This window comes from Trichoderma evansii (genome assembly GCF_050947405.1).
Source record: "Trichoderma evansii strain SZMC 28006 chromosome Unknown GGI43scaffold_6, whole genome shotgun sequence".
NCBI lineage: Eukaryota > Fungi > Ascomycota > Sordariomycetes > Hypocreales > Hypocreaceae > Trichoderma > Trichoderma evansii.
In genome coordinates, this window is record NW_028145200.1 from 83,240 (window position 1) to 105,161 (window position 21,922).

A 21,922-nucleotide genomic window follows, 5' to 3' on the forward strand; every position below is an offset into this window, starting at 1 on the left:
GCGGATTCAGTCAGCACTAAATCCTGGTCAAGGCGCGGCAAGATGCTTGCAGGTCAAGAGATGCTACTGCACAATAACGGTTCTAGTACCTACCATACGTTTTGGCGTTGCGCAGTGGGCGATGGTAGATGAGAATATGAAGTACTAGCAATATCTAATAATTATGCCAGTCAGTGAGAGACATCAGGTAGGTCAAATGCCCAAGTCATATAAGCTGGCATAGATCACGAAAACCGGAGGCCTCATTCGACCAGAATAGAAACTGTTCTTAGTCCCCAAGCACTTGCTAGTAATCAGCACGCCGCCACTCTAGGCAGATTGGACGTGGGGCCTCTATCTTTGCAGCACAAATATTTGTAGGCAATGCTACATACTTACAGAAGTAAGTAATACGGAGTAGCACTATCCAGTTTCAATACGGCGCGTGGGAGTGGCGTGGAGTCTTGGACCTCTTACGTCCGACCTCCATTGGCCTAGATCGGGTATCTCTAGGTCGTCGTGTCGAGAAGGCTTGAGCAGCATTTGTAATTGAATTGACCTCGTGCCGCTGTGCGTAGATATTGAGCCCGGCTTGGCGTCTCAAGCAGACGACTGCCTGTTTTCGTTAGCTTTGTTGCTTTACGCCCCGTCGCTGGTCGAAATACTCGTACGAGTAGGCAATTTCGCAGACGCTGCTTTACTGCAAGTGGCTTGAAAGTACGGAGTGGCAGTATCGTTGCACAGTCGTCGCAGAGGTACTCCGTGGTGAGCTGAGGGAATTGTCAATGCAAGTACTTGATTTCTTATAGCATAGTATTACCTCGCTTATCCTTTGAGTTAGCTTATTATAAACACCTCATACATGTACGTGCCAATTCACAGTAGGTGACACTACCGGAGATGCAACATCATCAGGACATTAACTGGTGCAATTCCGTGCCCTCCCCGAGGCTATCCTATCGTTGGAGTCAGTGTTTCGGACAGAGTACCAAGTGTCCGTATAGAGTAGCAATAATGCTGCCAGCTGTGCCAAAGTAGGAACATACATATTACCAACGTGTTTGCCTCTTGCCAATTACCCTTTCTGTCATGGGTGCGGAGAACCTCGCACAGCTTAGTCGCGGTTCGGTCCCTTTCAGAATATCCACACGTACAAAACGGGCCGGACCAGCCGCCTGAGGCTAAAGATTTTTATACGGCATGCGCGCATGTACTTCGTAATGGGGATAGCATGTACGGCATTACCGACTGATATCAACAGGGTGTATCGTCCCTTGCGCTGTCGAGTTCATGAGGTAAAGATTCATCAACTGAGAGTTTTGATGCGACACTTGGTAACCAAGAAAGGCCTTACAGAGCTGTTGAGACAAGCGGCAGCAGTTAGTGCTTGGTAGTACTTCGTATAATCGAAATCTTCTAATTAACAGCAGCCAAAGTCCGAAACGCCGCTTAGACTGGTGGGTGTGTGGCGATCACTCAACTTGAGGGCGAATGCCAAGACGCGACTGAATGTATGAGGAAATTGTGGTGTTCCACTAGGTTCATCTTTCTCATGCTGAGTAAAGCTCTCATGATGAAGTGGCACGAGATGGGGGGCCTGGATTTAGTCCTACCGCCTCAATTTGGCGCAGATACGGAGGACTTGCGCATAGCCGCATAAATGCGACTAGTGTCGCTGCTACCCACCTGCCTTAGCACGTCGAAATGCCACTAAGGCAAAATGACACATTTTTAATTTCCTTTGGAATATGTGATGCAAGACAAAGAGAGAGTGGGAGAAGAAAATTCTTCATCCACCGGTGCGATGAGCGCACCGCCCGAGTATTACTCCATAGGCTTTAAAGGGTCCCGGCGAAGATTGTGGGCACCCAATTGCTCGCTTGGGCAATGAATGGCTGTGCCCTTCGCTTGGAGATGATACTAAAGCTTCTCTGTCGGTTGCAGGGTGAGGGATGCTCCCACAAGAAATACACGTGGAAACATGGAATACCGCTAAAATCATGGGGCCCAGGGAGCATTGGCGCAGCCCAGGATCATTGACAGGCAGTCACCCTCTCCAGATAAACATGCTGGCTCGCACCAGACTTCATGAGATCGTCTTAAGATCCGGCCTTCTTCCTTCGGTGTGTATCTTAGCTGCGGTAGCAACCGCATATCATCTCTAATGTGACAGCGAGGGGCCGTTGGTGGGTAGATGCGTAGATAGCTTGCTCGGGCGCTTCATACTGTACATCACTGCTAGTCAATACTTGCAAGAAACCTGATTTATACAGTCACATACGGAGTTTACTTTTTCGTCTATTCGGCGGAGTGGTCTGATGAGGCGAGGCCGCAGCAATTCCTTTCCAAGACCAATTCCGAATCGGAGTAATTTGCCGCGATGCCCACACAGCATCCTAAAAATTATTCCTGCCTATGGCGCTCGCCTGTGAACAGCATGTCATCGCTAAGCGCATCTGCTAGCAGCAGGTTGACAGGTGAAGGGCCGATGCGGTCGCTGCTGGTAAGTATGGCCTGTAAACTTATACCGAGCATCCCTGAAGCAAAGTGCCGTTGTGGCTTGTCTGTCGTTGCACTTGTTTGTATCTCACCCATAATCTGATCCCCGGAAAACTAGAGTTATAGACGGAGCACAGACGGAGCACAGAGGACGGTGCAATCCACGTCTTATGCAGGGATTCAGAGGTAACGGTCGGAACTTGGCGGATATGCAGCGGAGACGGCAAACAAGGATAGATATTGAGCGGTCGATGCAAAGGCAAAATCCTTGCTCGTCCCTTGGCCAGGCATCTTGGAGCTTGGAGCTTGGAGCTCTGGGGGTTTGTGGCCGCTACTGCCTCTGTTAGCGTGGAGAAGATGTGAGGATCCCTCCTTCCCATCGCCCCTCAGCAGCGTGGTCTCTAGGCCCATGGATAGTACGAGTACTTGTACTTTGTGCTCTGCCCCGAGCAATGCCAAAATCAAAGTCGAAGATACCTTGTGCCACAGACAAGTCGATGCCGCATATTACAGGTAGTATTTTCTTCGCGACCCAGGCGAAGGATCTCGGTTGCTACTGTGTACCTACCAGAACAGAGCATGCTTCTAGAAAGCCAGAGATCTGTGTTCATCACAGACCCTTGGTATCTTAAGCGATGAAGCTGCCGAATATGGAGCATGGAGTGCGACCGCCATCTTGGTCTTCCCCGATGCTGCAGACACTGGCTTGTGCACTGCCAAGACCTGTTCCGAGCTATCAAAAGGGCTTCTGGACAAGTCGTCAGCGCCAAGACAGTGCTGCTAAACGGCTACAGTACTTGCTTGTGCAGCAAACACGTGTACTGGCCGTAGGTACACCTCAATCTCATACCAGAGACTTTACTGGACAAGGAAGTGATATTCTTACCATCTACGAAGTAGGTATGGTGGGCGAGCAGAAAGATGCTCATTCAAGTCTTGATGTTACATACAATGCCGGCGCTGGTGAAATCATTGAAACGGCTGTGTCCGGAGATGCCGACTGCAGGCGTGACATTCGCAGATCTCAAACGGGAAATAGATATTGGCAGGACTGTATCGCGCACAGCAGTTTAGTGACCGCTTCGGTGTTAAGGGGCAATGGCAATGGGTGCTCCGGACGGCAGACGCGCTAAGCAAATGATATTCCCTCGAATCTCTCTCCTTCAGGCTGAATATTCGACTAGCCACCATTGCGATATCCATCTTGTAAGCCGCCAGGCAAGCTTGGCTCTGATGGCACGGAGCTCAACTCCGTACACACTTGTCTGCGGCTCGGCCAAATGACCGTTTCGGTAGCAGCTCAGTCGCGGCGCTACTGCTGATATTTCGGCCGGCAATCGTCGATTTCAATTCATCCGATGTGAGATCTTGTTTAGGGAGGGGAGTGAGATGATCCGGGTCTGACGCGATCATTTAATTGCGGTGGCAGGACATGCATGGAATACACGCCTACAAGTAATATCGTAGCTACAGTAGCACCCAGAGGCTCAGCGTACCCAACTCGATATTGGAGCAATGCATCTCCAAGTTGATATTGGCCCGTAACTACAGCAAAGTGTTAGTGGTAATGGACAATATCCAGGTCCAAGCCGAGGTCGATTACGGGGACATTCTAGAACACTGCTACCAGCAGGATGTGCTTGCTGGTACATCTGCAGCTGATAATTATTGGCCGTAGGCACAAGCCTCGCGTACCTTGTCATGGCGGTAAGCATTGATGAGACTCTCCTCCCACGGGGGTTGGATCAATTGAGGGAGCGGTAATCCTGGAACGGCAGATGCTGCTGCTCATCGTGTGCATCGGCGCCGCTACGACCGCCCCCTGGCCCAACCTGGTGTACACGCAGATAGGCAGTTGGGGATATTTGCTGGACCGTTTGTCTTACCGCATGTGTAAAAGGAAACTCCGAGAATCTTTGTTCGCAGCATTACCAGCCAGGGGGGACATGGCGGCTCTGTCTAAATGATCCATCTGCGCTTAGGCGCCTGCCGGCACCTGCTGGCAATTCTCAGCTGTCCTTTGCAGTGCTTGTGGATGGCGATGCAAGGGAGCTGGCAGTAGGTAGGTGTACCAGTAGAGATATGGGGTAACCAGCATTGGTTCGCAGTTTGTAGCTCAGAGTCTAGCCACATATTGTGCTGACTAACACTAGCCTTGAGCGTGTGAACGCTGTAGGTACGCAGGCACATACCTACCTACATGTCTGCTGTGTAGCAGCTACATCATGCCATTCTTGGCGCCCATCATCAATGAGCTGTAGTCCTCCGTGCATCAACGTTGTTACTGACCTCATACTCTACTCTATTTCTTTAACCGCCACATGATTCAGTCTCCACAGCGAGCGAAACTGCATCTCACTGGTACAGAGCAGACACCTTCAGTGCGAGTCGGTAGGTAGGGGAGACAAAGGAATGGTGCGGACAGGGGTTCTGAGCCGCTGTGGGTGTGTTTCGGTAGAAGATTCGTGGCGACATGGTTTCCGGCAAGGGCTTTCCGGCTCCACGGAAGAGACCAGTCCACCGGGCCAGTGGCCGTAGCTCCAACGTGGCGTGGCTACGCCTTCTTTGGGCTTGGAGAGGGTCTGGTGGACAAGAGTGCTTGTTTAGCTGAGACAATAGGCGCCCTGTACTTTGGCCGCTCAGCGCCATGAACCGACCGATTCGGCAAATACTGTACCTAGATGAAGAAGTGATAGAATAGGTGCTGTTCTTGTCCGCAAGGTTGCATTATGCTTAGTATGATAGCCTAGGCAGCATTTGTAGGCCGTCGCTTTGATACGTATGTCAGACGCTTCATGCATGCTACACCGTTTACCGCTCATTCGCAGCGTTATATTGCATCTGCGAAGTACCTACCTGGGTAGTCTCCGTACTTCGCATGTATAATCGCCGACCAAGTCTTCCTAATTCGAAGCGTCAGCCTCATGGGCTAACCCGAATTGCTCGTCATTGCTCTCGGTTAGTTGTTAGGAAGCATTTGCAGCGACTTCTTACGAGAGACGCATGATTAACATCAAATTAAGACGGCTAAGATTGGTTCTGGCTAAGCAACACAGGGTTGCACTCCTACTCTTCCGTTTACTGTCAGTCAACCGTCAGGTGTTGTGAATAGAGCGCTTGCAAGAGGGATTTTCTTTTGGAATTAGGTTAAATTACGCTTCCTTCGGCGCAATGAGCCATGTGTCCGTTCTTGCATGATAAACCACACCTACTACTACATAGGTAGGTACTACTGAGAGGCTCTACCTTGGTGCTAAGGCGCCACAGCAAGTACATACGTCGTACTTGTGCTAATATCAAACGTTACTTTGTCTGCGGAGCGGTACGGAGTAAATCCGAGCGCTATGCTAGTGGGCTAATTTTAAACACGAGAGGCCTTTCAGCAATACGCCGCAGCGCGATGGCTGACACTTCATCTCACTTCGCAACTCGCTCCACCCCGCGATGCCCGATCCTGCCAAGTCTGACGGAGCAGATGTCCCTGACAAATTGAATTGCGATTGGCGGACGGACTGGCATGGCAAGTATTCGGTATATGCGATACGGTTTTGCCATTAGTATTTGTCAGTTGGATAGCGTCACGTCTCGCCAGCTGCACCAAGCGAATGAGCCAAAGGACGGTACAAGCACATCTCTACTTTCACGTGTTCGAGGCAAAATTTTGAGCTGCCATGGGCTACAAGTGCGACATGTTGGCCGATAGTATGTGGTATGATGCGCCTCGCAACAAGTATGGATGCGTATTGACACTCTGCAAGTAGGGTTACAGCGCGATTCGCACTATTGCTACTACTACCAATAGGGTATACTCGTACGAGTATGTCTAGGCAAACACAATGCTATTGTGATGCATGTATAGCTTGAATGCTACGCATTTGTCAAAGTACCAATACTCTACAGAGTAAATTCGCCGTTTTGGTGCGTTGATTACGGAGTAGCCTCAATTGCCGAAGCCTTTGGCCGGACAAAACGAGGCTACCAAGTAATACGCCGGGGCAAGAGACAAATTAGCCGATCGCCGTTACTGAGCTGTAGCATGATGTCGGTCAAGAGAATCAGCATTAACAAAACGCAAAGAGCTGTCACAAGACCGGAAGCTTTGTCGTCAAACGCTGCAGAAACGGCCCCCAATAGATGGCCCGTCACTCGCAAGTTCGCCGCCTACGCGCTATTATGGCCACCCCTCCCTCTTCGCCTCCTCTCTCGCCTCCGAGCATGTACTAACAACAGCGTATACGTGACGGGTATTACATGGATGCTTTTGCAAAGTACCATACTACAGGCAGTACTTCCCACCTTGCTCTGAGCCACTTCCACATCTGTACATGAGAATCGCCGCTGCAACGCTGTCTAGTTAGCGAGCCTGTGAGTCTCAGTCTCGTCCAATCCTGCTTTGGGTTCTACGACAGCACTACTGAATCTATTAGCTGCGGGAGATGGGAGCTAGGCTCTCCTTCCGGCTCTCCGGTCACTGCTTGCAGGGAAGAAAGAGGCAGGGCATTTGAAGCATGTACACGGTTAACGCACTAGAGTACTCGTACTTGCAAGCAGTACTACAAATCAGCCAGAATAGTACTCTGTATTATGTACTCCGTACTTGCATCTTTCTCAGGATTGCCACGCGCTTCGTAGCATCAACACCTGCATTACCTCGCATATGGCGGTCTGGCTCTCCTCATGTTGTCTGGAGACCAAGACTGACAAGATTCCGCCGAAGAGGTAGTGACATTCTGCGCTGTGAAGTTGCTATTACTACCAAGGCGAAGCATGGGTATACGCAACCATGTACCTACTTGTACTTGTATATTCTTCTTTGACATCGGGTAACTTCCCAAACATCACTGTCCATTGTGTGGTTCGCAATCTATTTCCGATACTGCCTAGACGGATCCAAGCCGAGATGGGAGATGATTATGCACACCCATGTGCATACTTCACGCACACTTGCTCCGCGACGACTGAGGCTCGTGGGGGTTGTCCAACTTTAGATATCTGTCTTTGCCTACATAGTAGCAACCTATGCCCAGAGCAAAATAACAACTGTACGTTCTACAATGAATATGAGATGGCTTCTCCTCGTCGAACCCTGGCAGCGGTATGTGTCTCGGCAACAATCCTTTTTTTCTACTGCGTATACTAGCAGTATGCATACAGTTATGGTCCAGGAAGAGGCGTTGGTTCACCCATTGCGTTAGATGATAGGTCATTCTCGCCTTACAAGTACTAATACTCCTACATGCAATCTATACTTAAAGTGTAAAGCACACGTCAAATAGCTTTAGATACTACCAAATGCGACAATGGCCTGACATGCCCCGCTTCAGCTATTTTCCCTAGATAGCGGTGAGTCGGTGAGCTTCCAGAAGCGAACTGCATACGAAGCAATACTTCAGAATCCATACACAGTATGTAAGCTGGCATATTCAACTACGGCTCCGACCGATATGATTAGGTAATGTCTCTTCGAGGGTATTTGATGGCGGCGTCGATAACTACAGAGTTTAGCTCGAGCTAGCAAACTGTCGCTGTAGCTGCGTTCAAGTATGAGCACTGTCTAGTATGTACTGTACAACTCGCGCTCGTATGTACTATACGTGTACGGACAGAATGCACTCCACCAGTTCATCTCGCAATGAAATATAGATGGAGCTTCTTGGTATGGAGCACGGAGTCCGCGTTGGAAGCACAAGCGTCTTGCTCACATGAGTGTACAGGAAGAAAAAAAATCGATATAGCGTACTCCGTAGTACAAGCACCGAATACTGCACGGAGTAGAATATTAGTGCACCGAACGAATTGGGGTGGACAGAAGTGGGGAGAAGATCTTCCACTTCTGCCCCAATAGCCAGCCCCTATCCAAGGGGTCTGCCAGAGCCGCCAGGGGTGCGAAGTACCACCACAAGCAGATTGCTGTGGGCATGGAATCCCCTTCCGGCCATATTCCTGGTAAATCTGCATCCCCTGTCGGACAGCAAACGGCCTGGACACATCGGGTTACATCCTCTGCAACGCGCCCACTGCAGCCCATCAAAGACATCCCTTCTTGCATCCGAAACTCCCTGCTAATCTTCGTGGGGAGGTAAGACGGCCAACACGGCTGCAGCCGCGTGTATGTCATCGTGACCAGGGCATCATTCGCCACGGTACGGTGGGGAGAGAAGCGTGCGCTCTCGCCGTAACAAGTTAGCCTGTTGCTGGCACAGCTGCGTACTTGTACGAAGAATACGTTTCCAAGGCTAACGGAGTCGATTGCGCTCCGCTACCGACGCCCAATACTCAGACTTTCAGTTCTGCTACAACAGAGCACAGCTGTGCATGTTCCGTACAAGGATACAAGTTAGGAAGCAACAGCTGTGATTACATACTTTGTAATACTCTATACTATGATAGGACTTACAACTTAGGCGTTGATACAAAAGTCGTGGCCATCTAAGTACATGTAAGTGGGTTAGCAGACTAATATAGTGTGTGTTCAGACCCTTTTCTTCATTTTTTTTTTTTTTTCTTCTTTAGCGGCATTCGATAGCTCAAGGACTAATAGCCACATAGTACTTCGTATGTTATTATTATGCATGGACAACTAAACGCAACGGCCCGCCGATCACCATTACTCATGCTCAAGTACAAATGACATTAGAAGTTTAGGGCGCGGCGGGAAATTTTGGCGTTATCAAATGGCTTACACTAAGTACTGACTACTCGCTAGCAGCAATATCAAACGCAAAGGCATTCATCTGCTCCGAGGCAGCGCTTTTATTTCCCCTCTTCTAAAGAGCGCGTTCCACAAAGTTGACTAGAAACAGATTCCGCGCCAACATGGCATCAGATTCATTGGTCCGGTTCTTTGCCTTCAAAGTGAGATGTGAATGAAGGGGGTGGGGGCTGTTATGCCCGGCTGTATGTAAATGGGGAAATTTGATAGGAGCGCGATGGCAGAAAAAAAACCCGCAGACATAACAGGAATTGTTTAAGGTTTGGAGTTGATAACTCGCGTGATTGGTAACGCTACAGTATGGCAGGACCTTTTGAAAGAGGGGCTGGTATACAAGTATGGAGTACAAGGTAGGAACGCGGATTGCGGTGAATTATTTGACGCTTTGTGCTAACAAGATCGAGTTACCAATACGTCTTGTAAGATATCTTGGTACTACTACGAGGAAAGAAGCAGCTCAGCTTGGAACTGATATCATCTGGCTGACGAGACTTCGAGGCTGACATGGAAGCAAAGAGAGGCTGGGACAGGCACAGGGCAGGGGAGGACCGGCGTGTGCCGGGGATGGCGCTTGGTCTCTCTGTCTGTCTCTCTGCTAGCACCGCATTTACCCAGACAGGCAATCAGGGGGTTCCTTGTCCTGTGCTGCTTTTCCAAGGCTTACCGATGATATACTACCTAGTATACTCGTACTCGCAGTGAGAGTATCATGTGAGAGTTACGGAATTCTACTAAGGACGGAGTTGTACAAGTACGATGCTGCCTGGTGTAAGCCGCAGCACCCTATTCAATACGCATCCAACGCCGAAAAACTCCGTTGAGAGTGGTTCTGTTTACAGTAGTCCTCATGCTCTGGCTATTCTAGACTTGTTCTTCACTTGCCTTCTACTGCCAAGCTAGGAAGTGAGAGCGTGGGTCGATACTAACGGAGGGTTAGCAGATGTGCATATTATTAGACTGCCAATGATGGACAGTCAGGGGTGGGAATGCTGGGAGCTAGTGCCGGGGAGCAGCGCAGAGGCACTCCTAGTGCTGGAAGCAAAGCAAACCGCCACGACGCGCCCCGGGAGCGCGCAGACATGAAGCCGGGCAGAAAGAAAGGTGAGATGTACAATAGGTTGAATGAACTGCACATATTAAGGGGGTGTGGGTGGGCTGGCAGGTGGAGAAGCGAAGACAGGAAAAGGGGCGCGGGGGGCCTGGAAGGATTTTTGGGACTTGGATTAGGGGGTAGGGGGTCGGGGGTTCGAGGACAAGGAATAGGGGGGTTGGTGCTTGGAGGGCCAAGGGCCATGCCGGGCGTCACAAGTACTCTCTACAATCATTCGCGCTGGAGCCACCTCACAACCTCGAAGCAATACGGCGGAGACGCAGCGTCTAGAGTGGACACCAGAGAGGTATGAGATACTTGTCCCGAGGTGGAAAACCGATGGTGGGCGGCGTGGGGTGCGCAGGCGTGCGGCCAGTCCTAGTACTCGGTACCTGCTTGACTGCTGGGATCTCGAGAAGAGCAATCCAGGGTGCCTTGCCGCGGCAGCTTACAACTAGATGTTTGAGATTTCTGATGCTGCCAAAAGAGATATCGAGGTGATGGATTTGGGTCAGTGGTGACATTCCGACGGATGGGGGGTGGAGAGAGAGCGAGAAGAGTCGATAAATTGGGGGCTGGGAAAACAAACAAAGGCGGAAAAGACAAGAAAGAAAAAAGAAACCCCGAGCTCACTCACGTACTCGGTTAGAGGATAAACGCGGTTATACAGAAAAAGTAAAGGCAAAGGAGAGAGGAAAGACGCCATGATAGAGCCATTTACAGTAGTGCTCTGTGAAAGGCGGAGCTTGCAGACCCCGTAACGGGCCACTAGCGGTGACATGCGGTGTCTGGTACTGGCTACTCGCGGTACTTCGGGGAGCTAGAGGCGAGGCTAGTGGTTATATTGGGATGTTCTCGCTGTGCACGAGTCTGGTAGCGATGCGCGGCGTGGGAATCCTGCTACTGGATGATATCATGACAATGAGTGCTGTAGCTTGTATTGTATGCGGGATATCGAAACAAGGACATGCTAAACGGCAGTAAAAGTCCTACATTAGGTACTTACCGCCTAATAATACGAAGCAAGTGCCTGATACAGCAACTCCCACTAATCTGCACGTCGGGCATTTGACAGTCGGAGGTAATTCTGGGACCCAAGCAACAGCTTTTTCGGCGCTATAAAGTAGTGGTACCTAGTGGTAATACCAATATTACTGCATGCTGCTTGGACCGATAGGTACTAACTACCTAGGTAGGCACAGTACTAATACCTACTACCCTACCTTGTTTGGTCATAGCGAGGAACCGTCTCGTGTACTTACTTGGCACCAAAGCCTCCATCGCTGCTGAAAGGCTCTGTACTGTAAGTACCTATAAACTCGAGCCTTTTTTTAGTGAGACCAGTTGTGGTAGGTGCCGCTTATAGAAGCACAGCTAGAGCGTATGGTAGGGTAACTAAGAAAAACTCTCGCCGTGGCACGCGGTACTTTTTGGCTGCAGAAATCAGGCGATTAAGTCCCAGAGCAGAAAGGATGCACCCGTACTAAGTCACGGCGCTGCTTACTATATGCATTTGTTACAGACTAAAGGGCGAGTCTATAACCGTGTTTGTAACAAACAAAACGGTACTTGTATGTTTTGAGAAGGGTTCAAGGATGGCTTGACTTTTGATTTTTCTTTTTTAACAAATCAGCCACATTTCTTGTTGACAAAGACGTCACCTTCGTATTGGAGTTAGAAGGGGGCTTTAAAATAGCGTTGAAAAAACAAAAACACGGGATTAAAAAAAATGAAATGAGATAAATAATTGACTCGTGCTGGCTGTGCAACCAACAGAGAATGGGATGGTGGAGGGGGCGTGGTGTGGTGGTTTGAGTTTTGATAGTACATGCTAATTGTGGTAATAGGTCATATAAAAGAGGAATTGTGGCCAACCAGGGGAAGCTGTATTTTGGAGAGATGCAGAGTACAGAGTACATTGCCACTTGCACCACTTTGAAAATCTTCACTTCACTCAGCTTGCCACGTAATAGCAGTAACCGCAGTAGAAGCGGTAGTAGCAATAATAGCAATAGTAGCGCTAGTAGTAATAATAATAATAGCAATAATGGCAATAATGGTTATAATGTCAATAATGGCAATATAGCAGTAATAGCACTAGTAGCAATATTGTAGGCCAACGTCCCCAGATTATCGTATACTTCACAGTCTACCCTAGAGTACGCATCCCACGTCTCAACTCAGATCAACATGCAAGTATTCAGAACCAACACCTCTCACTCAGATGTCACTACAGTTGTCCAGTGTCAAATAGATAGATATTCCGTAAATGAAAAATGTACACACACAGACTCTCTCGCCAATCTAAACTCAGTGAGATTCACGAGCACAACCCTCAGCGAATACTTGCTTGTATCCTCCTTTCCAACCCCCCTGGCCTCTTCTCCAGGATCGTAAACGAAATGGGTGGTAACACAAAAGACAAGCACAAGCACAAGGCCATGTTAAAAAAATAATATCATCGCAACACAGCATCTCCAAAGCAGGGCCCGGGGGCGACAATCTCACGGATTTCTGCAAGGGCCACATGGCGAGGGGGGGGGGAAAGGCTTCCGGAGATGGGAAGATGGTTGTGTGGGAGGTAGGTAGGGATTACAAGATGCGACTATAAGATAATACTACCCACAAGCAGTAGGATGTCCGTAATATAGCCTGCAAAACAAGGCGGTATGTCGTTATATGTCCGTTACATTACTCTATAAAGCTGCCAAGTATTCGCGAGCACCGAAAGTACGAGTACATTCGGTTTCTTGAGAACAGGCCGAGCTTGTTGATCCTTGCTGCTCCTCCCATGTTCGCCGACAGGCCTCTATTTACACGTACGTGTACAGCATGCAAGGAGGGCATGAAATAGGAATGTGCGATGTGTGCGATTAGGCAGACGTTCGGCGATGGCGACGACTTAACGATAAACAGCCATCGATTAGATCAATGGGTAAGCTGTCAACTGCCATTAGACTTGACAGACGGGGTTTCGGAACGATACGGGATAGATGGCAAGTAGTGCACATTGAAGAGCAAATAAGAAACACTCCTAGTATTTTGTATTAGCACTGAGAGTAACAAGTCTGCATCTATACAGATATGGATAGATGATACCATACTTGCATACCGTACGTAACATTGGCATGAATGGACGGATCAAGAGAGCAATAGTCCGGAATGAACTCTCAATTTTCCCAAAAAAAAGTCACGACGGATTCAAATATGGAACTGAGATGCAAAAAGAAAACCAACCCAAGCTTTTATTCCTATATATGCCTATATAAAATATAAAAACAGAAATGTCACCCAGACGTTTTGATAATAATTCGGTATAAAAAGGAGAAATAGAAAACATAAATAAAAAAAGAGATCAACAAAAAAAGAAGAAGAAAAAGAAGAACAAGAAGAGAAAGAGGTCTCGCTTTGCCATCATTCATTCATTGACACGTACCCCTCTACAAAATCGCCAGTGTGCATTCGTCAAAACCCCATTCAACTTCGCCAGCATGTAAAATGGAGAAGCAACGATATAATAGACCCAAAAAGGAATAAAAAAGGGAATAAAAAAAGGCCCGTAGAAAACATCAAGTCTTTTCAGCTAGGAAAAGTAAGAGGAAGAGAAGAGAGAAGAAGAAGCCCAAAGAGAAACATCTTCACAAGGCCATGGCCTATCATACACGCATACACACCCCGTTGAAATGAATTGGTAAAGAAAAGAAATGGGGAAAAAGAAGAAAGGAAGAAAAAGCAAAGAGTAAAACACGCAGGCTCTGAATGCTCTTATAGGACACCATCATACCATCTTTACACCTCTCGGTGAGACCTGTGGTGATGATGGTGCTCTACGTCTCTTGACCTGGAGTCGTATTCTTCATCATCATCGCGCCTGTGTCGGCGCCGTCTCTCGCGGTCACGGTCATGGTCATGATCACGCTCACGAGGCTCTGCGCCTTCCGCATCATCTCGATGACGGCGGTGGCGATGGCTTCCTCGCCGTCCCCTGTCGTCTTCATACTCACGCTCGTAATCGCGGTCATATTCTCGACCATAGTCTCTATCATATTCTTTTTCATCATACTCACGATCGTTCTCTCGGCCATGGTTGTCTCGATCACGGTCGCTGTCTTCATATTCGCCGGTATAGTCCTTGTTTCGCCGCCGCTCTGTTTTCGTGTGTCAGTCAATAGTAAAGTGTCATGAGGGGAGGCCATTATAGTGAGTGCCATTGTATTGGTCTCTTACCTCTCAGGACTTGCGTGGCATTAGCATAAGTCTGAATCTCCTCTTTGCTCAAGACTCGAAGTACAATAACAAAATCATCGCGGATTTCAAATCTCTCCTTGCCGATTTCCAGAGCCTCTGGGTTGACAATCTTGCGATTGATCTTGGTCCATCGAGCACCCGAAGGGACCTCTTTCAGCTTTTTATCCTCCTTGTGCGGTGCCACGCCCTCACGAATAGGATTGGGCTCCTCCGGGAACTTGGCGCTTGGCTGTTTGAGGATGCCCTTGAGAGGCTTGTCCTCTTTCTTCTCATGTGGCGGCGATACAACGCGGACCTGCTTTTCCTCTGGAGGACGGACGATAACAAGATCACGGCCGCGATTTTCTTCCCCAGAAGGCGACTCAGAGCGGCGATCATCCTTTGCAGGAGGAGATGACCGGCCTTTACCGTTGGTTTCAGCCTTCTCCTTCTCACCATCAGATACCTTTACAGCAGCAAGCTGCTCCCGGATTTGGCGCAAATCTCCAGTGTCATTGGGATTAAAGCTGTGGGAGGGACGATGTCTGCGAACTGACTTCTTCTTTCCTTCATCAGAATCCGATGACACAATCGCTGCCGAATCGCCATTAGGCTTGGCTTCGGCGTCTCGCCTGCTTCGATCTTTAATCTCTGCGTCAGCCTTTGCGTCAGCCTTTGCGGCTGGACGGTCTTTGTCTTCATCGCGCTTTTTCTCTCGCTCTCGCTCCCTCTCCCGATCTCGGTCTCTTTCTCTCTCCCTCTCCCGTTCACGGTCGCGCTCACGGTCGCGCTCCTCAGCCTCATCAGAGCCTCGGCGTCTCCGCGACTCACTTGGCTCGGGCTTCTCGTCCTTCTTACTGCTTGACGAGATGCCGCCAGCTACGGCAGCAGTAGCTGCAGCTCCTGCTCCAAGACCAGACGCAACCTTGTCTCGGACCCGAGATCGGTCACCATCTTCTGGATCCCCATCCCTTCGTCCATCTAGTCTCTCACGGAGGTTATCTTTGTAGCTTCGGTAATAGTCTTCTCTCTCCCTATCAGATACTCGCTCTTCGTCAGAGTGAGACCTCTGTCCTTCTTTCGGACCTTCTATCCTCTTCCTGGAGTGATCTCTTCTAGCCGAGTCATCCCTTCCTTGATCGTCTCTTGGATCCCAGTAGCGGCCGTGGTGGTCTTTAAGATCATCTGTTTGAGCTGTCCGGAGACCAAAGCCTCGAGCAGTAACACTATCATCGTAGAATCGCCGGGGATCATAATCATCATCCTCAAAACCTCTATAATAGTCTTCAGGATGGGCAGAACGGGATCCTGACTCTTGGACGAGTGAAACAGGTCGCGGGCGTCCGACGGTACGTCGATCAGAGGACCCCCCAGCCAGCTCCAGCCCAGATGAGCTGGAGTTGGGAGGAGCCGGGGCAAGTGGCGGAATATCATATGCTCGGTTGATTTTGTCAAACCCACGAACTGAAGGTGGAGGACCACCTCGGCTGTCATATGGCCGGCTTGTGCGACTTGGATCCATTGTTGTGTTGACGTTGAAGCTTCGCTGATCTGCGTTATAGTTGATGTTGGGCCGAGAATATCCTCTGTCAAAACTTTCATGCCTGCGTGAACGGCTGGGAGGAGGGGCGACGCCGTGGTCTAAATCGTATCGAACCAGCTCGCCAGCATTTGTATACTCATATCCCTCATCTCCGTAATCAATAGCGGCATTGCTGTGCCGAGAGTTGCTTGGATACACAACATGAGGTCGGGAGTTGCGGTAGGCATCGGCATCACGGCTAGCCAACACAATCTCGCCTTGCTCTCGAGAACGGCCAAAATCGTCACTATTCGTGGAAGTATGGTATGGGCGGGCGGTGCTCCTGGATCTTATGGACGACGCTGGTTGGGAATAAAGTCTCCCTTCGCTTGCTCGGTACGCATCTCGGATGGGACTTCCTGTGTGAACAAGAGCGTCGGCAGCGTGAGCAGCGGAAGTGTGCGGACGGTGATCTTGCATTGTCGTGACGATGATGGGTGGTCTAGCAGAATTATCGACGGTATTCGAGCGCCGGGTGCGGCTTGGTTCACGAGGGACCGGTCTGGGTGCGCGCGGCTCTGGGTTGACTGTGGAATATGATCGCGGAGGCGGCACGACAGCATTACTTGCAGGAGCTGCAGATGCTGTGTAGCCTCTGGGGGTGGCGGCGGCAGCATATCTCGTAGGCGAAGCGACGTAATCTGCATCGTTGGCATATAAGGCTCCATACCCACCCACGCCAGAGGGAAGAGAGATCCGCGCCGGGTTGTTGAACGTGGCGGACCGGCCAGTCGCAGGATAACGATATCGGTCAGTCATGGTGCCAGCACTGGAGGAGACTGAGAGACAAGGTGCCGTCGTCCAAGGCCAGATGGAGAGATATCCAGAGACGTAGAAAAGCACAAGCCTTGGCCTGAGCAGTAGGAAAAAAGGGCAGCAAAATGCACGTTGTTTGGGCTGCGTCACAGGAGGCCAAAGACTTTTTTTGCAGTCAGCCGAGCAATGGACAGACCGGGCTTGCAGGAGAATGAGGGGTCGTCGTCGAGGTCGTCAGATAATAATAATGGTGGGAGAAATATATATAAGATAATATGATCGCGGGGTTCCTAGTCAGCCTAATAATGAGCTTCTCGGCCGCTCTTTGACAGACTGTCCCATCAGCCGGGGCTCAAGGTTACATATATGAGAAGTACATGTGCCGGGAGCAGGGAAGAGAGAGAAAAAAAAATTACCTGGTGTGCAAAGACCCGAACCATGCAGCGCAGGGTCCAGAAAAAGAAGGGTTTGCTTCAAGGAAAAAGACTTGGTTGGACGCAAGGGAGAGGGGACAGACGGTTAATGTGCGCGATGCAGGTTAAAAACGGTCTGGGGTCATGACGACTTTTGGTGAAGCAGCCAGGGGTATGATGTTCAATGAACAGTTAGTGGACAAGGCCCCGTAGAGTTGCCGCTAGGAGCTTCCAGCAGCCACTGGGGAGAGCTGTAGAGCTGTGAGATAGCGGGCTGTCGATGCTAAATCCTCGTGTAAATCACTGTGATGTTCCTATTCTTAGCGGCGTAGGGCTCTAGTGGCGGTCCGGTAGTTGCCCGCCAGCGCCCGTCGCGGTGGCTTCAGCTTATGAGCGCTGATATGCTGGAGCTTCCCGCAGCCGTCTGGTTCCTTGTGGCATCAAAGTTGCGTTCCCGCAGATAGCCACGGCGCGATGGCGGATTCTGGCTCTGGTGACGAGTCGATGGTGGGCCAACGACTCGTCTGAGCTACTGAAACTTGGGCCCCGGACGTTCGGATCGTTGTCTCGACTCAACTGCTGTTCACAGGGTGGAAACCAACGGACCCAGTTCTGAGTCCCCCTTGGGCATGAATTGTTCGTCTATTTTCTTTTTTCAACTAGAAGAATTCTGCGGTGCTTCGTAATCCTCCTGCTGCCCTAGGCAATTGGGGGTTCTGGGCATCCATCGAATCCTTGGGCGCAGAATTAAGCTGGCACGCTGCTATAGCCTCGCTTGGAATCTTGGGAAAAAATACGATAATGACGTCGCGATTTGTTATCGCCACCACGCCAACGTCAGAACTAGCAGCCGGCCACACGCCTCTGGTTGCCTTTTTTTTTTTCTCATTCTCGAGATCCGCTCGGTGCCTTACCGAGGGCCTGTGCACGGCTGTTCTAATCTCGTTGAGCAAAGTTTGAGTTGAGTGTGGTTGAGTCTCCGGTTTTTCTGTTGGATGGAGTTACACGCTTATTAGGCACGTTCCTGTCTATGCTCGCTTGACAGTTAGCCAGGAACAGCTGGATGCACTAATACTGCTACTATCCAGCATCCAATCTTGCTATCACCACCAGCTTCCAGCTCATCTGTCCAGCTACGCCGATGTCGCTGTGCCAGAACGGCAAATCCCTAGAGAGATCACATGCGGCAGATCTGCTTCCACTGATCCCGAGAGATCATGCATCCAGCGGCTTCCACGGCTCTTTGTCTAAGCAACAAGGCGACCAACTAGCAAACTCTACTCCACCGGTTATGAAAATAAAATTTCACCGGGGCTTCTTCTGAAAGCCTCGTTTCTGTCTTCAAAGTAGTGGCACGCCGTCTGATTGATGGACTGACTGCACCTCGTGTGCCTTTTCTCTGATCATGCTATTCCATTCTCGATGGCTAACCTTTGAGTGGATCTGTGTTTAAAGACTCAATGCCGAGATTGGGCTGCTATGCTCATGCCCAACCTGACCGGGGGCTGTGCAGGCCTCGGTCGGTTTCTACAGTATGGGGAGAGCTTCAATGCTCTTTTGACCCCAGGTTACAGCTAGATGGGAAGACCTGGGCTCCTTGTCGCCTGGACTTACAGTAGCTTTCTCGAGCTTGAATCAAGGTTGAACATTTGGAAGCAGCAGATAACCGAATTTTAGCTTACAAGGACTCTTACAGACATGGCAATGGAGGCCAATGGGTCAATGTATCAGCCTGATATCTTGCTGCTGCTATATATACCTACCTCCATGTCATATACGAAGTACAGATGTATGCTTATATGATCAATGTTCCCTGCACACATGCAGTATCCAATCCGGCACTCGACATTGACTTCTTCCCGTCTGACACGTGCATACAGATACTAGGTATCTGACATATGCCGTGCATACATGTAGGCAAGAAATACATCTCATACCTGTAGTACGCACACCCGTATGTACGAGTATCATAGTACCCCATACACACGCATAGAACAGTGCTTGCATTCCCGTTGCATGCTCGTACATACAAGCTAGGCCTCGAATCCTGACATACGGAAGAGCAACCAGCCGGGTGCTCACATATGGAACCCATAAAAAACTAACATGGGCACCGCATTCCTTGTTTCCATCGTCTCTCCATGTCAAAAAGGACAGATGGTCTCTGGGAATTCCCAGCGCTTTGGTAGCATCGACTTCAAAAAGCCCACTCGGTGAGTCCCACACTTAGCACATGCCGGATCCCTGCTTCCCTTGAAGCCCAATGCAGCTACTAGGCTACTATTTCCCGGCTAAGAGCAAGCGTTGTGTTGGGCATATATGACAAGGGGGAGGATAGCTGCATGTTCTTCCAGAAGCGTGAAACGCTGAACCGTCACGGTTGCGTTCGAACCGTATTAGGGCCAATCGCCGAGTTGTGAGCCATTATGAAAAGTGATCTATTTGCTTTTGCGTGCCATGAACACAGCCGTTTTATTGGAAATGCTTCATGTTTCTAAATAAACTTTCTTTGAAGAAAGGTGAAACACGGGGGAGCAATGCGGTTGAGCCGAATCCATGTAATAGATGGTTGAAATGTGATGTAGCGTGCACGTACTCGTACTGCCCTAGTTTCCTTCTTGTTCAATGCCAGAAGATATCAAACATGTGGAGAAGCCATTATGGCTGAGGAGCCTATAAACAACCTAAAACGTTGATATCATCTGAACGGTGTGTGTGTTGAAAAACAATAGATTGACGTAAATGAATACGAAATATCTAGGGATTGTGATCTGAATTAGAAGAAAGAAAGACAGAAGACTGTAAGCTAGAGTTGTCTGGCTCCTCAAAACAACATATTCACGATATACATCGTTCATTCATTTATTCATTCTAAGCCAGTGAGCCCATAGGATCCCACAGCGGAAGAACAATAGGCTCCTGCTTCAACACATCTCTCACTTCCTTGCTGAGATATTTCGGGTCCACTACAGCCTGGTACACAAACTCGTCCATCCACGCATCACTCATGACAAACCAACCTTTCTCTCCAACATCCGTGCCCCAGCTATTCTGTACCCTCCATCTCACAGGCTTGCCCGTCTTCTCATCTACATGCACCGCTGTCAGAACCATGGCATGCGTCATGGCACTCTCCCCTGTCATCAGTCTCTGTGCCTTGTTCATGCCCAGCAGGCTGGTGTTGAGGCCGGCCTCATAATCAAATAGATCTACGTCCATGATGCCCGCCACACGATCGCTAAACTTGCCCACATCGCAGCCGAAGAAAACAGGTACGCCCGCCTTGAGCAGCTTGACGCACGTCGACTTGAGCGTGTCCATCTCCACGTTGATGTAAGTGATGCCGCGGCCGCCGACGATGTTGCCCAGTCGGGAGACGGTGAGCTTGCGGAGGGGCTCGTGGCGTGGGTCGTGGACGAGCGAGATCATGCTCTGGATGGCGTCGGATGTGACGCGGAAGTCGGAGCTGTAGATATCCTTGGAGAAGGCCTTTGGTGTTGTCTTGACTTGCTGAGCTTTGCCGTCCTTGTCGAGGAACTGCCATGTGAACTCTTCGCTCGGCTTGGGGGGCTGCCCGAGTAAGAGAGTCATGATGAGAGCAATCTCCTTAATCATATGGGTCTTGAGCCCGCTGATGACTGAGGGAGAGACAGAATCCCCATTGGCCACTTCCCTCAATTTCAGCGCGTACTCACGGAGCTTAGTCTTGACGATGCTATTCAGCGTGCCCGAGTTCATGGCGTTCCAGCTATCCGGATACAGGGCCTGGGGAACAAGTCCATATTTCTCGACCAAGTTGTAAACCATGTCCCACTGACCGCCATCCGAGACGAGATCGCCCAGCAGTCTCTGCACGACGCGGCTTTCAATGTCGTCCTTGGCCGTCTGGACGATCTGCTCAAGGAACCAGTTGGATTTCTCGAGCTTGTCCCAGTAGAAGAGATACGCCTGGGATAGCTCAAACGACTCCAGGTTGTGGCGCTTCATGAGCGCCACACGGAAGACATTGGTCGAGGCGAAGAGCCAGCAGCGACCGCTGGATCGCTGGTTGGTGATGGGGTCGCCTTCAAAGGGGATCTGGACGTTGAAGACATGTTGGTTGGAAATCTTGGTCGCTCGCGAAGTGAGAGCTTGCTTCGGGTCAGCAGAGCTCAGAGCAGCATGCGCCAGCCTAGATGGTGAGATTTCATGGTCAGTATGTGTGTTGATGATGCTATCTATGAGATTATGATATTTTTGCACTCATAATCTCAACATCTTGAATGCTTGCTGGAGCTTCTTCACTCACCTATTCTTGGGATCCTTCACCACGGAATCTATCCAGACTTCGAGCGATGACACAGGCAAGCCCTCAGGCTCTCGGAGGAATTGCTGTTCATAATACTCCTCAGTCTTCTCGCCACTGGGCTTGATATGATCATCTTCTTCTAGTTTAAAGCTTCGGAGACGCTCCAATATGAGCTTCTCACTCTCCGCTGCTGTGATCGGCTTGGACGGCTGGCCACCCATTGTAAACGACTTTGAATAAATCCTTCTTTCACACTCAATTATACAGCCTTTCTTTGAAGGTGAGTGAGTTGTTCTTTTATTAAATGCCAAGACGGACTGGATATTATTTGATCAAGGCCATCAAGGTGCCTCAGATAACTGTCACAATATTGAAA

General features: G+C 49.8%; 3 protein-coding genes across 3 annotated transcripts; 1 reads left to right on the plus strand and 2 right to left on the minus strand.

The window, feature by feature from the left end:
- Positions 1–6,136: 6,136 nt before the first annotated feature.
- On the plus strand, positions 6,137–7,516 carry GGI43DRAFT_400548 (uncharacterized protein). The gene is made up of 3 exons (XM_083205471.1): positions 6,137–6,180; positions 6,281–7,213; positions 7,272–7,516. Exon 2 carries the CDS (start codon positions 6,515–6,517, stop codon positions 6,782–6,784), a length of 270 nt encoding a protein of 89 aa, XP_083061926.1. The 5' UTR covers positions 6,137–6,180; positions 6,281–6,514; the 3' UTR covers positions 6,785–7,213; positions 7,272–7,516.
- A 6,553-nt stretch (positions 7,517–14,069) lies between these two features.
- GGI43DRAFT_421814 (uncharacterized protein) lies at positions 14,070–16,848 on the minus strand (the record flags this gene model as incomplete). Its single annotated transcript, XM_083208018.1, has 2 exons — positions 14,070–14,428; positions 14,508–16,848. 2 exons carry the CDS (start codon positions 16,846–16,848, stop codon positions 14,070–14,072), a joined length of 2,700 nt encoding a protein of 899 aa, XP_083061927.1.
- Positions 16,849–20,027: 3,179 nt separating this feature from the next.
- GGI43DRAFT_324688 (bleomycin hydrolase) lies at positions 20,028–21,922 on the minus strand. The gene is made up of 2 exons (XM_083201895.1): positions 21,547–21,922; positions 20,028–21,429 (listed from the first exon to the last, which is right to left on the minus strand). Exons 1-2 carry the CDS (start codon positions 21,765–21,767, stop codon positions 20,130–20,132), a joined length of 1,521 nt encoding a protein of 506 aa, XP_083061928.1. The 5' UTR covers positions 21,768–21,922; the 3' UTR covers positions 20,028–20,129.